Raw genomic sequence first — 17150 nt, 5'->3', positions numbered from 1 at the left:
AGGGGCAGAATCACTTCCCTGGCCCTGTTGGCCACCCTGTTCCTGAGCCAGGCCAGGATCCATTGGCCTTCTTGTGCTCTTGGGGTCAAACCTCACCCCCTGAGGTGCTGGAGTGTGTTCTCCCTGAGCTGGTGGTCAGCCTGGTCCGGCACAAAGCGAATATTTTGGGCGGTTCAGAACCAGGGAGCAACTTTTGGGCAGGGGTTGAGTCTCATGGTGTGGGTGAGGAAAGTCTCCAGCTCTCCCCTCACTGCTGGGGCCACTGGGAGCTGCATTTCAAAGAGACACAGTCCAGGGGCCTTGTAGGAATAATTACATTTTGCTTTATTTCTTCAACAGCGTTGAGCTTCTCTTGATTTAGCACTGGGAAATCCACTTAGTCCCTGGGCAGAGATCCTTGCAGCTCTGGGACTCTCAGTTGGGAAGGTGGTGTCCCTGCCCTGCTCTCCTTAGTGTGGCATCTCCAAAATGACCCAGGAACTTTCCATGCTCTCCTTTCTGCAGACCAGTGTGCCAGGAGGCCCCTGCAGGCTGAGGGAGTGGAGATCTGTATTCCAGGCATCAAAACTCCAGTGTCCAAATTCTCTTTCCCCCCCACAGCGTGGCTGTTTCAGCCTGTCATCCACAGGGCCAGTGGCCTGAGTTCTGTGTGATTGACTTCAGAAGCTTTGCAGGTGAACCTTTGAGAAGTTCAGCTCTGCTTATTGAAGATTTCCCCCCACCTTTCCCAGGAGCACTGACCTTTCTCCCAGCCTCTTACAGCCCTTGGTCTGCAGGAACTGCAGGGAGGTAGAGAGAGAGGTGATATTTTCCCTCTTTTAAGTCCTTGAACCCCAGAGAACACAGAGCACAAAGAACCAAATCCTCAGCTGCTCTTTCCGAGTCCAGCACCGTGTCAGTGGGAGCCCGTCCTGTGCCCAGGGGGTGCTGGGAGCAGGATTGTGCCCTCACCTACCTCGGGCATCAGCTCTGCCAGCTGCAGCCCTCCCTGTTATTGTGTTTTTAAGTAGTTTGCTGGCTCTGCAGCACTTTGAGAGCAGAGAGGTGAGGGTGAGGGACGTTTTGGCCCATTTGCTGCTGCTCTCTGTGCACATCTGCTGGGCTCTTCCTGCTGGTAAAGCAATACAGAACTTGCCTTTTCTTGCTCTTTCCCTTAAATGGTCCATTTCTGCATAGCAGCAGGCAGGGAGGACGTGCTGCCTTAGGCAAAGCACCTCACCTTTTTCCCTGGCAGGTCAGTGCTGAAAGGTCTTTTAATTAAAAGAGAAGCTGTTAAATCCGAAATAAAAGGCACAGAGGTTTTTCCAGCACCGCTCCAGGGAGGTTTTGCAGGGATCAGCAGCCTTCCTGCTGCTCTGCAGGGCAGGAGGGAACTTGGCCCCTAAGGCTTCCTGGGTGTGTGTTTGAGAAAATGAGCGTGGGGAGTTGTGTAAATACACGTGCTCTTCCCAGAGCAGGGCCAGGCAGGGAACACGTGGAGTTTGGCTCTCAGCTGGCTCAGGGAGGTCTGGGGGGCTGCTCCTGCATGGAAAGCAGAGGGTGTTGCTGTGTGTGAGACCCTGAGCCTGGATCCATGAGTTGTGTGGAATCGTTGAGGGTGGAGAAGAACTTTGAAGGTCACTAAAGTCCAACCATCCCAGCCCCACGTTCACCACTAAACCAGGTCCTCAAGAGCCACATCCCATGATTTTTGAACGTTTCCAAGGGTGGTGACTCCAGCAGTGCCCTGGGCAGCCTGTTCCCATGCCAGGATTGGGTTAATGCAGCTCCTTGGCCTTGGGGCAGAGCTGGCTGGGGCAGGGGACACTGAGCTGTGCCAGTGCCTGCAGGAGGCCAGGAGCACCTGCAGGTGCTGTCAGCATTCCCATTTCCATGCCAGGGCAGTGCAGAGGCTGCTGCTTGTACCTGAGCCACCCAGAGCTGTGTCCCTGCAGCTGGAGGTCACCCTCCTGTCCCCCCAGGGCCCTGCCCAGGCCGTCTCCAGTTGCCTCTCTTTAGTTTGTGAGTCCCTTTGGAGCTGGAGGGCTCCTGGTGCAGTGGAACTGTCCTGGTGATTAATGGCTTGGACGCTGCTGCCACACAAATCCTCATTTCCCCCCTGCTGGCCCAGCCCCTGCTGCAGGAACAAGGGCATGGATTTGCCCACTGGTGTGATCCCAGCAGGAGCTCTGTTTTCTGAGCAGACAGCTGGTGGAGCCCAGGGACTCTTAGCAGGGCATGAGAGACAATTTGTTTGCACACCTGGCTGTCACATCTGGACAAAACGCCCTGGCAGGCTCCTCTCAGCTCTGGAGCACTTCATAAATTCACTGTAATGGGATGAAGTTAAAAAGGTTTGACGTGCTCGTGGCAGGTGGAGATTGTTTGAGGCGAGTCAGGCCAAGATCTGGGTCCTCCTGCATCCAGAACTGACATCTTGTTATGGTAAAAAATGAAAGAAAAATGGGAAATAGGGGATTTTTAAGAGTTATGTTTGGGGGGGTATTTCTTCATCAGGTCTGTGTTTCTCTCTGATTCCCTGCAGTGCCTTGTGGGGGGAATGTCACCACCCAGAATGGGACAGTTTACTCCCCTGGCTTCCCCAACCAGTACCCCAATTCCCAGGACTGCACTTGGCTCCTCACGGTGCCCGTGGGATATGGGATCCACCTCAACTTCACCCTGCTGCAGACAGAGCCCTACAACGACTTCATCACTGTGTGGTGGGTACAGCCCAGCTCTGGGGGGCTCCATCTGGGAAAGGTGCCCTTGGCTTTTCCATGGGAACTGGGATCTCTGCTGGAGATGGGCTCAGCTCTGATGCAGTGACACTGCTTTCTTCACCCCAGGGGCTTTCCAGGCTGGGAGCTTCCTTTTCTACTTGTAGGAGGGAAGAGAAATCATTATTTTTGCATTATTTCTTTTAATAGAAATAGATGGAAATATTATTTATGCACAGTGCTGCACATTATCAGCTTCAGGCAGCCAAGGGAGCACATGTAGCTGCTCTGCTTAAAGAGCTTGGGGCCGAATTCTTGGGCTTGTAGCACTCAATAAATGGTCTTCAGAATATCCCAGTGCCTGCTCTGCAAACAGGGAGCGACATTCCTTTGGAAAACCAGTCCTAGCTCTTCAGGTTCTGAGGTTAAAAGTGAAGTTCATGGTTGTAGTTGTCCACTGGGTGAGCACTGTGAGCCAGAAGAGATGATTCTGGTTCTCCTGGAAGCAGGGAGAGGGACTGGGGGGTCCAAGTCACTGCCCAGGGAGCTGCTGGGAAATGAAAAACAGATTTGGGAAAGGGAGGGCGAGGAAGGAAGAGCAGGGAGGAGGAGGAGGGTTGTTTTCTGAGGTTAAAAACATGCACTGATGCTCTTCTCCCGTGTTTCTGCCATACAGGGATGGAGCCCAGCAAACAGCCCCCCAGCTGGGTGTGTTCACTGGCAACTCTGCCAAGAAATCAGCCCAGAGCTCCTCCAACCAGGTCCTGCTGAAGTTCCACAGCGACGCAGCCAACGGGGGCATTTTTGCCATTTATTTCTATGGTCTGTATGGCTCTGTCCTGGGTGTGGGGGGGACATGGAGCAGCTGGGAGGCAGGAACAGTGCTGGGAAAGATGGGAACAAATACTCTTGTTAACCTGGATTCTTCCCCAAAGGGGCAGTTTTACAGGTCTCTTATGCTGCCTGTCAATCCCATCCTCTCCATGGCATATCCCTCGTGGACAGCCCTGCTTGGTTTGCCTAAAACTCCCCTTCCCTGCAGTTTGTGGATGCAGGATTCCCTTTTCCAGTGCTCTGCTAAACCAACTGGATCATCCTGGTGGCCTGTTTTCAATGATCCAGCGGAGACACAACTCCATTCCTCTGGGGAGGAGAAGGATTCCTGTAAATCCCTGGATTACTCCGGGATTCTTTGGTGTGAGGGCAGCAAAATCTTGGGTATTACATTAAATGAGAGCATTTGCTTGGTGGCACTAAACAAGAGCCTGACTCCAAATCGGATTAGCTGACAAGTTCCTGCAGCAAGTGCTGGGATTTGGGAAAGTGCAAATGGAGAACCTGCTCTTGCTGCAGGAATGTGAATTCCATGAATCCCATGCTGAGCCCCTGCAGAAGGGCTGGAGCTCAGCTCTGAGGGGTGGGTGTTCCAGGGACAGGCTGAATTTAAGGGATTGCTGGCCTCCAGAAGGAGCTGACTTCCTGCTGCTCTAAGATTAACATTCCCAAACAATGGAAGAGCTCTGCAGGAAAGGATGGTTTGGGCAGTTTGGCTCAGGAAGGAGGCAGAGGGTGGCCAGTGCTGCATTCCCACCCTTTGCTGTGGGAATGGGACCCCCTCACTGCTGTGGGCAGAGCCCACAGGGCCATTCCCTAATCCTGAGGGGGTTTTATATGGAGGTGTAAAGTCTGGGATTGGGGCTGGAAGGGATCAGGGGTGGTTTGACAGTCATTTATAACCTGTAGCCACTCTTGCAACTGCTTGGCCTGTTATGAAAGTCTCATTTATAGAACCATGGGATGCTTTGGGTTGGGAGGGACCCTGAAGATCACCCAGTTCCTGCCATGGGCAGGGACACCTCCCACTAGCCCCTGGGGGCTCAGGATCCCTCCAGTGTCATGTGCTTGTGTTTTCCTCCCCTTGCACACCCAGGACAGGTGAGCCCATCCCTCACATTGAAGAGAAGCCCTTGTGTTCCCTGCAAACACCCTGCTCTCCCACATACCTCTGGCAAAGTATTATCCTGCCCCACCTTATGGAGTAAGGAGATCAGGGCAAACCAACAGGGCATTTTACCACCATCATCACCTCATTAAGGTGCTGCCAGGCCTGCCAGCCCTCCTGTGGGTGTGCAGAGTTCAACATCCATCCTGGGGTTGGCAGGAATTGATATTCAGGGGCAGCCCAGCTCCAGCCTCTCCTAAATGAAAAGGCTGATCTGAATTTCAGGGGGAAGTTCTGCCTGTCTGGGGTCAGGTGCAGGGGGAGCAGAGAATGCAGGGAAGTGCTGAGCAAATAGCAGAAAATGTCTGGCATTAATATTCATTTGGTTGCTGGGACCAATATATCCAATTTACCCCCGCTCAGAGCTCTGGGGTGTTTGTTTTTGTGAGCACCCCCCTTCTCCTGAGCACCTGCTTTCCTTTTGCTCGCTGTGAGCTGGGATTTAATTTTTTGGTGGAGAATTCGCCCTAAAAAAAAAATTAATTTCTGCTCCTCAACTGGATTTCTTCCCGTTGAGCCACATGGTACCTCCAAAAAAACACCTAATGAGGCAAAGAGTACAAATTTTGCCCTGCTTTGCCTTCTGTGAGCACTGACACTGACCTTGCACAGGTCACTCTGTGAACTCCAAGGAGGATCTGCAGTTGGAAGTGCAGCTGGAAGCACCAGCACTCCTGGAATTCTTTCTGGAAGAAATTAATAATTCCGGGTTAAAAAGAAATCGGTGAATTCTGAGATCCCTGTTGAAGGACAGGCATTAAGGATGGAATTCCCTGAGTAATTATTGGAGCTGGAGCTGTGGGGGTGGTTCTCCCTCCTCTGTGACTGCCCAGATCCCACTGAGGTCCCCAAGATCTTCCCTCAGTATCCCAAAAAGGTGCTGGTGGACGTTGCCTCACCCTTGGTCACCATTCAGTGTCCTCCAGAGGACTGACACTGTGCAGGCACCTCCATCTCCCCTGACCTGCACCAGAACCTCCCCTGGACTGACCCAAACCTGTTTCCCACCGGGAGTGAGAAGCTTTGGGGGACACAAATTCCCAGATCCATCTCCAAGGGGTTTGGAGGGCTTGGCTGCATTTTGCCAATTCCTCCTCCTGGTGGAGAGGGGGGAGGGTTTTCCCTGAGTCCATCCTGTGGCTTTTCACCCCCAGCTGAACATCTGCTGCTCTTTTTTTTTGCCCTCCCAGCCTACCAGCTGTTCCGGTGCCAGCCCCCCACCATGGTCCCCAACGCCGAGATCATCACTGAGAACGAGGAGTTCAACATAGGTAACCTCTCCTCCCCCTCTCACCCCTCCTTCCCCCCTCTCCAGCTGCTGGGAATGCCCTTGGGAACCCCCTTTTCCCCTCACATCAGGAGCTGTGCCCGACCCTGCCCAACACCAGCACCAAACTGGAGTCAAACTGCACCAACTGGAGTCAAACTGCTCCCGTTGTCCCAAGGCTTTGGGGACTTTTCCTGTCCCTCTCAGCACAGAAGTGCTTTGGCTTTTGGGAGGGTGTTTGGGAACACTCAGGAATCTTTGGGTGTTTCCCACGGAGCCTGGTGTGGAGGCTCACAGGCCTTTATTCCTTTTTTTACCAAGAACCCTTTAGCCACATCCATGGTGCTCTCTGTGGGTTTTTTTAGCTGTTGCTCACGGTTCCAGCCACGTTTGAAGTGTCTGCAGCCACTGGAGTAGCCAAGATTTTTCTTAAAGGGAAGGGATTTTTCTTGGAGGAAAGTCTCCACCTGAAATAACTTCACAAAATCGTGACAGTGTCACGACAGCAGCTCATCCCAGTGGGATTCCAGCATGCCTTTCCATGCCTCTTATTTCTGTGTTTACACCCTTTATTTCTGTGTTTACACCCTTTATTTCTGTATTTACATCTTTTATTTCTATGTTTACACCTTTTATTTCTGTATTTACACCCTTTATTTCTGTAATTATACCTTTTATTTCTTTGTTTACACCCTTTATTTCTGTATTTACACCTTTTATTTCTGTATTTACACCCTTTATTTCTGTATTTACACCTTTTATTTCTGTGTTTACACCTTATATTTCTGTATTTACACCCTTTATTTCTGTAATTATACCTTTTATTTCTTTGTTTACACCTTTTATTTCTGTATTTACACCCTTTATTTCTGTATTTACACCCTTTATTTCTGTATTTACACCCTTTATTTCTGTGTTTACACCCTTTATTTCTGTGTTTACACCCTTTATTTCTGTGTTTGCACCCTCTGTTTCTGCCTGTTCTCAGTGGCAGAGGCACAGCCAAGAGGTTCCCCCATCCCAGGGCACGGTTGGATGAATTCCGTGACCTTTCCCTTGGGTTGAAGTGGTTTTTGCCCCTGTCTGCAGGTGACATAGTGAGGTACAGGTGCCTGCCCGGCTTCACCTTGATCGGAAACGAAATCCTGACCTGCAAACTCGGCACTCACCTCCAGTTTGAGGGGCCTCCCCCCACGTGTGAAGGTAAAGCTGGGGGTGCCCAGGGTGGTGGTCCCACAGTCCCTGCACTTCCCTGCCCAGGGATTGTTCCCAAGTGGGGGATGGCTGAGGGAGGGAGCTGGGGGAGGTTTTCTTGCGCATTCTGCACCTTTGGGGTGAATTCTCCCCATCTCCAGGGTCCCGGGAGTGCCAAACCTCCCATCAGGACCTTGTGAGGAGGGAGGTGAGACCCTCCCTGTGCAGGGCAGGGCAGTGCCAGGGCTGAGCTCCTTGGCTGGGCTCCCACAGCACCCAGTGAGCAGCAGGGAGAGGGGGACTGGGGGGGTTGGTGCAGCAGCTCTGATAAACCAGGAGGGAAGGTTCAGAGAGTCACAGAACATCCTGAGCTGGAAGGACCCCCAAGGACCATCCAGTCCAAGCCCTGGCCCTGCCCAGACACCCCGAAAATCCCCCCCTGTCCCTGAGAGCATTGTCCAAACCCTCCTGGAGCTTTGGCAGCCTCGGGGCTGTGACCAAACCCCGGGGAGCCTGTTCAGTGCCCAAACAGCTCCAGTTCCTGTTCCTCCACCCCTTGCTGGCTCCAGGGATTCTCTGGGAGCTCCACATGGTCTGGGGGGGGTTGCCTCATGTTGGGTACCCCAGGACTGTACCCCAAGTGTTCAGAGAGGCCCTTGGAGCTTGTCCTTCCCCGAGCAGTGCTGGGACACTGCTGCACTCTCCAGGCCACTGGAGATGTCCTTCCCTTGGGAAAGGGAGGAGTGCTGGGCTGCCAGAGCCACAGGGACAGCCAGAGGAGGAGCAGGCAGACAATCTGCAGGAACAGCTCCTCTGTTAGTGCCACGGAATGTCTGACACAGGAGAGGAATGAAAGGCCCGGCACGCTGGTTGTACACCTTGCTGCTGCTCAGGAGGGATCCCAGAGATGCTTCCCTGCTCCCATGTTCCTTTTTTTATCCTCTGCCTTCCTGCTGGGGCTTTTGTTCACTCCAGCAGTGATTATTTCATCTCCTTCATTCCCTCCTATCTGGACATTTTTACCATATAATGGGATATTTTTCTATGGCTTTATTCTCTCTGAAAAAGCACGAGCTGAAGGAGAGAAAGGGAGGTCATTCAATTATTTACTGGTGGTTGTTAGCCTGGGGGTGAAGGGACTGCTTAAATTACATCTGGCCACCAATTTCTAGAGGTCAAAAAATCACTGATGGGATTAAGGATTTGGAAAGAATACACTGTTCTTTCTGGGTACTTCTGGCTATTTTCTATTCATACAAGCCCAGCGTTTGCACTGGGGTTTAGTGGCAATTATGGATAAATAAAGATCCCTTTCTTTATGCTTTCTGCTCCCTCTGTGTGTGTTTGCCCCCTCTTTTGGGGTATTTTCGTTGGCCTTTTTTTCTGTAGTGCTTTCAGCTGGGTTTTGTATTTCCAGGAGCTGAATGGGGTGTAGTGATTAGAGGAAGGAGTTGGAGTTCTTATGTCCCAGATAACAACTCTGTGGGTGACCTGAGATAAACCTGTAGTTCCACACTTTGCTCTAACCCAGGAGAGAGAGTTTCCAGGGATTCCTGGGGAGCCTTTTGTCCCTCAGGGACAGTTGTTTGGTTGTGGGGCTGCTCATTTTGAAAGGGATGTGAAATCACCCCGAGGCTGTTGAAAAGCTTTGTTTGCACTGTTGCTTTTTGCCCCTTTCTTTGAATGGGACAGTTGTTGGGATTTGTGGGACCACAGCCCAGATCAGGCTCTGGGGTTCTCCATGAGCCCCAGGGGCCAAGGTGTGCAGAGTTGTGCTCTGCCTCAGCCTGGCTCATCAAGACAGACCTTCTTGGCCACATTTTCTTGTGTTTTCATCCTCCCTCTGACAAACAGGGAAATTCCCTTTGTGTTGTCTCTCCTCCACGTTTCCTGCAGTTCACTGCCCCATGAACCAGGTGATGACAGACTCCACTGGTGTGATCCTCAGCCAGAGCTTCCTGGGGAGTTACCCCCACTTCCAGACCTGTTCCTGGGTGGTGAAGGTCGAGCCTGGGTACAACATCTCCCTCACCATCGAGTACTTCCTCAGTGAGAAGCAGTACGACGAGTTTGAGATCTTTGATGGTAAGAGATCCACCCCCTGGCCCTGGGGGGGTTGGAACTGGGTGATCTTTAAGGTCCCTCCCAGCCCAAACCACCCTGTGATTCTGTAATTCTGTGACTTTGTGGCACTCAAGGGGGAAGGAAAGGAATGGCAGAGGTTTGTTAGTGGTTATCCCTGTTCCCAGAGCGCTCCAAAGTCAGCTTCCCACTGCACTGCCTGTAACCTTCTGCTGAATTTGGAGCTCCTCCTAAGCCTCATCGATTCTCTGCATAAGAAAACATCAGTGATTTGATTTTTGGATGGATCTAAAGTGTTTTTCGAAGGGGCAGGAGTTAGCGAGCTCCCGGGAGAAATGGGAGCAGAGATTGCTGCCAGGGATGAGCTGGGAAGGTGGGAATTCTCATCCCTGAAGACCAGGCAGCCCAGATTCTCTAGGCCCACGAGTTGCCAGGATTGGAGAGGGATCTCAGGCCCGGAGAGGGGGGATCTGTCAGCATTCCCAGGGAAGCAGCTCCGTGACCAGTGCAGAACACGAGTGCCGTGCTGGTGCTCCTGGAGCTGCCCGCTGGGACCTGAGCCCGAGGCATCTTGCCTGGAGCAAATCCTGGTCTTCCTGTGATCAGCTGGGCTTCATTTGCCGTGGGGTTCCCAGGAGCCAGTGCCAGCCCTGCCAGACTCGTGTTCCCGGGATCACAGCCACGGCTCCGGGCGGCGACTCCTCAACGCTCCCGTTCCAAAGGACCACGAGTGACTCTGTGTCAGCCCTGACTTTTCCCTGTTCTCTCCTTCCCCCCAGGTCCCTCTGGCCAGAGTCCCCTGCTCCTGTCTCTGAGTGGGAACTACTCAGCCCCTCTGACCGTGACCAGCAGTGGGAACAACGTCTTCCTCCGCTGGTCCTCGGATCACGCCTACAACAGGAAAGGCTTCAAAATCCGCTACTCTGGTGAGCTCCCAGCAGGGCTGAGGGGGCTCCTCCTCAGCCAGGGGTCCCCACAAAGTTCCTGCAGAGGGACACAGACCATCTGTGAGGGCAGAAGCTGCCAAGGAAAGGCAGGTTGTGCCCAGGAGAAACCTCGAAGCCTTGGCTGGTTTCTCCACCACTCTGAAGAATCAGAACCAGGGTTACAGAGTCATGACCAGGAGAAAGTCCAGAAAGAGACCTTGAAGCTTTGAATGGCTTCTCAACCACTCCTCAGAGTCAGAATAAGGATGCAGAGAGTCATTGATTCCAGGAGGAGTTGGATTGGATACTAGGAAAGGCTTCTTGATGAGGGAGTGGTCAGGCACTGGAACAAGCTGCCCAGGGAAGTGGTGGAATCACAGCCCTTGGAAGTGTTCAAAAAATGTGTAGATGTGGTGCTTGGGGACATGGTGTGGTGGTGGCTTAATGGTTGGACCCAAAGCCCTTTGAGGTGTTCTCCAACCTTAATGATTCCATGATTGTATAGATGAGGTGGCTCTGGATCTGGATGAAGGAAACCCATCCCAATGATTGCTGTGTTCCTGAATTATTGTGTGCTCTCATTGTGACATGTTGGAAGATGAACATCCCAAAACATCAGCATTGTGTGAGGAGCTGCACGAGGCACAACTTCCCTGTGGCTGATGGTGTCACACGTGGTTAAACACGCTGTGCTCCTGCTCAGGTGTTCTCCTCCAGCTCCTGGGAGCAGGACCAGGGGCTCTTGGTTGCTCACTCAGCACAAACCCACTGCTGAAGAGCGAATATTTGCTGGGAACTCCTTCAAATGAGTTATTGTGTTTCAGAACTTGGCAAATCTTAATTAATGGAAGTTATAGAGCCGGGTTGAGAACTTGCCAGTATGTCCTAAATAAATAATGACTTTACTTAGTAAATGAATTAAGTAATATTTAATTATCAGAAATTAGTCTTTATTTCCAGAGCTGAGTGAAACTTGGACTGGAGCCCCTTTGCCCTTCCCCCTTGGACTTTGTGTTTATCCATCACAGATCTGGCGCGGCCTCAGGTCGGGGTGTAAGTCCCGAAAACGGGAAGGGAATTCTCTTGCTGCTGCCCATCCAGGGGTTGATTTCTTTTTCTCCTGCCCCTCTCCAGCTCCTTACTGCAGCCTCCCCCAGCCCCCAGCCCACGGGATGATCCTGAGCCACACCGGGCTGAGCCCCGGCAGCTCCGTCCGCTTCGGCTGCGACTCCGGGTACCGCCTGGCCGGGCACAGCACCAGCACCTGCACCCAGCACCCCCAGGGCTACTTCCACTGGAGGGAGGCCATCCCTCTGTGCCAAGGTGAGAGCACTGAGCTGTTATAAAGATCCAGCAGCTACGGGGAGGATGGAGGAGAAGGCGGTCAAATTACAAAAATATCGGAATTCCTCTAATTCCCCGTTGAGTCGGGCATGCAGGTGGGCACGGAGGGGTGATCCTCGTGTGCAGGTCCTTGGGAGTAGATGGGCAAAGAGGGAAGGGAGTAAGTGTTTGGGGGCATTGAGAATGGGTGATTAAAAAATCATCTGTGTGAAGGCTCCCAGGGTAGAAGTGTTTGAACCCTCGGCGACCACACAGCCAGGCCTTGGTTGAGAGTGGGAGAAGCTATTGCTTGGGAGGGTCTGGAAAGGCTTGGGAGGATCTGAAAAGGCTTGTGAGGATCTGAAAAGGCTTGGAAGAATCTGGAAAGGCTGCCAGGAGTAGGGGTCCTGCTCTGTTTCAGTGGCTGGAATTTCCTTCAGTAATTCTGGAAGTGCCCTCTTAGGTCTGTTTGTGTCAACGGGGGGCGAGAAATTTCTGAGGGTTCACGTGGTTCCTGTTGGCTTCATCTGAGATTTAGGCATGTGGTTGTTCTTTCCACATTTCCTCCTAATTAACCATAATCTCTGTGACATGTCATACCCAGCATGGAGCAAATTCCAGGCAGGGGAGGGAGGGGGGACAGGGCACTGTGCCCCAGAGGGGTTTTGCTTCTGTTCCGTCCCGTTCTCTCTCTGTTCATTTTCTGATTGCACCTTTTTCTGCACCCGCCAATCATCCCAGTTCCTTTGTGCTGCTAAAATGCCCATCTTTATTCTGATGAAGCCTTTCAGTGTCTTTGAACATTCATCCATGTTCCAAGGGGACCGAGCGCTGGGGATTAATATTGCATCGACTTCCCTGGAAACCAGCCAGGGAACAGAGACAGCACAGGCACCACCAGCTCACTGCAGTGTCTGCACTGCTGGCCAGGCCAGGCTGGAGGGAAAAGTGGGATTGTTTAGTGTGGGAGGTACCAAGAAGCCCTGAAAAAAATCCTTTCTGTGCTCCTGAATCGCTCGGGCCCTTCGGGAGTTGCACCTCGGAAGGGTGGCTTTGTGCCGTGGCTGCTCATTTCCCTTTGCAGTTGATTTAGATGTGAGTGGAAAGCAGTAAATCAAGATCCTGCCGCCCCATCCCGCTGGCAAGGGGGAGCTGGGAAGCTGGGCACAGGCTCAGGTAGGGATTTAGCCTCCCTGAAAACAGGATGGGGCAAAGCCAAGTGCTGGAAGGAGCAGCTGAACAGCACAGCGAGGGCTGTCATGGCAACTGTGCCTCCCTTAGCCCAGGGCAAGGGATCCCTCTGATTTACTGCATCTTTTTTTTGAAGGAGAATCATGTAATCCAGAACAGGTACAAGTGCTGCTCAGCTTCACTGCCCTGCAGTGCTGCTGGAATGTCACCTGAGCCTCGTGTGCAGCTCCAAAAGCTGGATTTACTTCCAGAGGGGTAGTGGTGGGTGGGGACTGAGTTTTAAATGTGGAAGAGATCCAGGGGGGATGTGTGGGGAGGCTGGGAGAGGCTGTGCCAGGATGGGGTGACCCTGACAGCCAGGGTTCAAAGCAGAAACAAGTCCCTGAGCAGCAGTTCCCTGGTCAGCAGGGAGGGACTCGGAGCCAGACCATCCATGGCTCGTCCCTGCCAGGCCTGGAAATGTTGGGAAGCTCCTGTGCTGTTGCTGAGCACCCCAGATCTGCACTGTGGGCAGGGATTTCCCATGGGAGCTGCACTGGGAGCACCAAACCCATCCTGCACCTTCAGCTGAAGGTCTGACGTGTCAGGAGCCTGATGGGCACAATCCATGGTGCCATTCCACGGCAGAGAAAGAATTTGGGGGCTGATTCCCAGCATTTCAGGTGGGCTCCTGATTCAGTTTCCCCTTGGGAGGGGTGTGTGTCCCCACTGACCAAACAAAGAGCAGCTTGGTCAGGATCTTGGTGCTGGATGTCCCTCTGGAAGAGCCTGTCTTCCTCCAGCAAGGAGAACTTGCTGGGCATGTTAGATCCTGAGGCTGAAAGAAGCCCTTGGGGTAAGTCACCCTTTGTGTTTCCTTGGATTTCTATCAGGAATCTTAACCCTGGCCAGTGCCTTGGGATGAGTGCAGGCTGCAGGAGGGGAGTGAGCAGCAGTGAGCCAGAGCTGGAAGAGAACTGGTGGAGGAGCAGCTCCCCCCCAAGGCCTGGAGCAGTGGCCAGGGCTGGCTCCACTTTTCCTCCAGCTACATAAAATCCAACATCCTTTTTTTTTTTCCCCCCAGATTGCTCTCTCAAAGCCAACTGGCAGTCTCTTGTTTTGGGCTGTGCTCAAATTCTCATCCTTTCAGGTGGCCGGGACCTCCCGGCGGAGGTTTGGGAACGGCATAAAATTGCCCCCCAGTCAGCCGTGGCAGGAGGAGGGGAACTGGGGTGCCCATAAACACTTGGTCTAGTTAACAAGTGCCATTTCCCAAAGCTCCTTTCTGCCAGCTCATAATCCTCTCCCCCTTCCCCATCCCCTCTGAATAATCTTTACTGCGTGCTCCGTCCTCGCTGACATTTCTGGAGGCAGCAGAGAATATTCTGCAGGGAACAATCCTGCCTTGGCACAGAGGGGAGAACACTCCATGATCTAATACCGCCTTCTCTGTCTCTGCTGCCTATTTTTAAGCAGCTTTGTTTTTGGAATCCCAGCTGCAGCCTTGCTTTCCCAGCCTCTGTCCCTTCTCCCAGCAGAGTTCCTGCACCTCTGAGCCCCCAGAGCTGCCCCTTCTCCTTTTGCCCTGGATCCTGCTCTCTGTGGGTGACTCTGAGCCAAACACTGCTTTGATTTGCCCTGGAAGAACCTCTGCCATCCCTGGTTTTGGGGGATCCTGCCCACAGCTTGAGCCTCTGGAGCAGGGGGCAGGTTTATGGCCACCCCAAAAATCAAACATCTCTGCTTCGTGTGGGGCTCTGTAAATAAAAACTTACTAATGTTTGCAGAGTGACAGAGAGTAGGTTTAAGTTGGATATTGGGAAGAAATCCTTCCCTGGGAGGGTGGGGAGGCCCTGGCACAGGTTGCCCAGAGAAGCTGTGGCTGCCCCAGCCCTGGGAGTGTCCCAGGCCAGGTTGAACAGGGCTTGGAGCAACCTGGGATAGTGGGAGGTGTCCCTGCCCAGGGCAGGGGTGGGACTGGATGGGCTTTAAGGTCCCTTCCAACACAACCCACCCTGGGATTGTATGAAATGAAGGCAAGAGGGAGCTCAGCCTCTCTGAGCTGGAGCACAGCTGGCCCTGGGCTCCCTTCTCTCCCTGGGCCTCAGCTTCCTGGGGGCAAATAGAGGGGATGAGTTCTGGGGAAGCCTCGGGCTGCAGAAGAGAATGGAAGGGAGAAGGGGGAAGGTTTTGGTGGGCGTGGTGACGTGGGAAGGGCTCAACTTCCCCCCCAGCCCCCCTGGCCGGATACAATGGAAAGGAATAACAGAACTGCCGGGTGGAAGGGAAAAGGTTGGACTTCCCAGGTCCCCTCTTTTCCCTGGGAATGAAATTGGTATTCAGTGTGGCTGCTTGTCTAGACACCCAGCCTTGGAGAGAGCTCCTGAGCCCGCCGGAGTGACATCCCTGTGATTATCAGCCCAGCCAGGGATGTGCCTGATCCTGCAGAATTGCTCACACCTCTGAGCAACACCAGCCCCTGCCAGCGCTGGGGGATCCTGCTCCAGCATCCCAGGAGGAGCAGGAGTGGGATGAAAGCTGCTTGGACCTTGGGGGAGTGGTGGGAAGCTCTGGGGCTGTGCTGCTGCTGCTGCACACGCTCGTTTGGTGTCTCTTCTCCAGCTCAGTGGGGTCCCTGTCACCAGAGGGTCACTCCTCTAAGGTTGCTGGTTTTCCAGCCCTGGTTGTTGTGCAGAGGGAATAACAGGAAGGTGAATGTGTTGCAGTGTCAGCACAAGGGTCAGGAGACAGGGGCTCAGCCTCCACCTCCTGCACGAGGAGCAGGAGCAGCTCCGGCTCCTCCAGGAGGGGATGGATGTCCCTCAGAGCAGTTTGGAAACGCAGACAGGGGTGGGTTTGGTGTTGGCCTGCAGGGCTGTGCTCTGTGGCAGCACCTGCTTCTCTCAGAGCCCCACAGAGGCATTGGCAGCCCACTGGCTGGTGGTCTCCCAGTGGAGCTTCCCCTTGGCCATCCCATCCTGTCCACAGGGCTCAGTTGGTCACCTCCAGCTCCAGCAAGATGGGCTTCCCCAGGGCCAAGGCTTGGAGAGGGATGGGGACCCACAGGAGGGTTTTGGAGGCAGGTCTGGGTTTGGCTTCCCAGCTCCTTTGAATGCTGAGAGAGAAGAGCAGCTGTGAGTGAGGGGCTCCCAGCGCCGGCATTCCCAGGGGAGGGAAGGAGGGTGACTGGGCTGCTCGTGTCCTGCAGCAGAAGTGAACGTGGCTCTTCTCTGTCCCTCTCTGGGGCCTGCCTGTCCCCTCCCTGCCCTGTTTGGGGCTCCCCTGGCTGCAGAGCCCAGGGTTTCAGCAGGAGTGGTGCAGAGCCTCCTCTCCCAAGCTCTGCCATCTCCAGCAGCCGCTTGGCTCGGTGCCCGTTTATCCATTTTTCCCCTGAACACCCCCCCCTTTACCTCCTCAGCCGTAACTCTAAATTTAGCCTTCCTTCTGCCACAACATAATTACACAATTTGCTGCCTTATGTAATCCAGAAGTGCTCTTGGAGAGGGGTTTGGGGTTGTTGCTGCTGTGGGATGTAAATACAAAGCGTTCTCGCTATCGAATCCGTTATCTCTGTGTGGAAACTTTGGAGTGCTGTGTCGATGCATTTTGTGTTACAGATATTATGGAAAGTACAGCCAGAGTTCTCTTCCAGGAGAAACTGGAATTCAGTGTTGGCTTTGCTGTTACCGTGCTGATAGGGTTGAAAATACGATCCTCTGTGGAAGTGGACATTCCCTGCAGCTTCTGGAGCTGTTGTGAGAGTTCAGGGAGTGTTTGGATGATACTCTCAGGCACAGGGTGTGACTTTTAGGGGCAGTCCTGTGCAGGGCTGAGGGTTGGACTCGATGATCCTTGTGGGTCCCTTCCAACTCAGCACATTCTGTGATCCTGTGAATAGGAGGGTTTGGGAGCTGCACTTTTGGCTCGCCACAAATCCGGGATAAAACGGGAAGCTGACTGATTTCTGGGCTGTGTTTTTTTTTTCCCAGCTCTGTCCTGTGGAGTTCCCAGAGCCCCGAGGAACGGGGTTGTCTTTGGCAAGGAGTACACAGTGGGCACAAAGGCCGTGTACCACTGCAACCAGGGCTTCCAGCTGCAGCCAGGATCAGAGCCCAGCACCGAGTGCCTGCAGTCGGGGCAGTGGAGCAACGGGAACCAGCCCCCCCAGTGCGTGGGTGAGTGTGGGAACAGCACATCCCACCGGGAATTCTGGCTGTCCAGTCAGTGGTGTCTCCCACCTGTAGCATGGATGGCTTTGCCTCATGGGTGTGGTGGTCAGGACAGTGTGTTTCTGATCCTGAACAACTGGATAAATGTCCCCTCTGGTGGGGTTTTGGTTTCCCACCTGTCCAGGTGGTGTCTCCTCACTGAAAACCCACCACACTCACAGAGTCACAGAGTCTGCTGGGCTGGGAGGGACCCTCAAGGACCATCCTGTCCAACCCCTGGCCCTGCACCCCCCGTGTCCAGCCGTCGCCTGTCCCGAC

At 53.5% G+C, this 17150-nt stretch overlaps 1 protein-coding gene across 1 annotated transcript in view; it reads left to right on the top strand.

Moving 5' to 3' along the window:
* CSMD2 (CUB and Sushi multiple domains 2) overlaps positions 1-17150 on the top strand; it is a 257406-nt gene that overhangs the window by 203653 nt on the left and 36603 nt on the right. The window contains exons 42-49 of the mRNA XM_017828252.1: positions 2525-2702; positions 3376-3521; positions 5892-5972; positions 7058-7171; positions 9059-9247; positions 10024-10170; positions 11305-11493; positions 16653-16838. Coding sequence (XP_017683741.1) covers positions 2525-2702; positions 3376-3521; positions 5892-5972; positions 7058-7171; positions 9059-9247; positions 10024-10170; positions 11305-11493; positions 16653-16838 — 1230 coding nt within the window. The remainder of the gene's footprint in view (positions 1-2524; positions 2703-3375; positions 3522-5891; positions 5973-7057; positions 7172-9058; positions 9248-10023; positions 10171-11304; positions 11494-16652; positions 16839-17150) is intronic.

The sequence above is a fragment of the Lepidothrix coronata genome, unplaced genomic scaffold (genome assembly GCF_001604755.1).
Source record: "Lepidothrix coronata isolate B3197 unplaced genomic scaffold, Lepidothrix_coronata-1.0 Scaffold147, whole genome shotgun sequence".
Taxonomy (NCBI): Eukaryota; Metazoa; Chordata; class Aves; order Passeriformes; family Pipridae; genus Lepidothrix; species Lepidothrix coronata.
The sequence above is the reverse complement of the archived record's forward strand: the minus strand, read 5'-3'. Positions and strand labels throughout refer to the sequence as shown.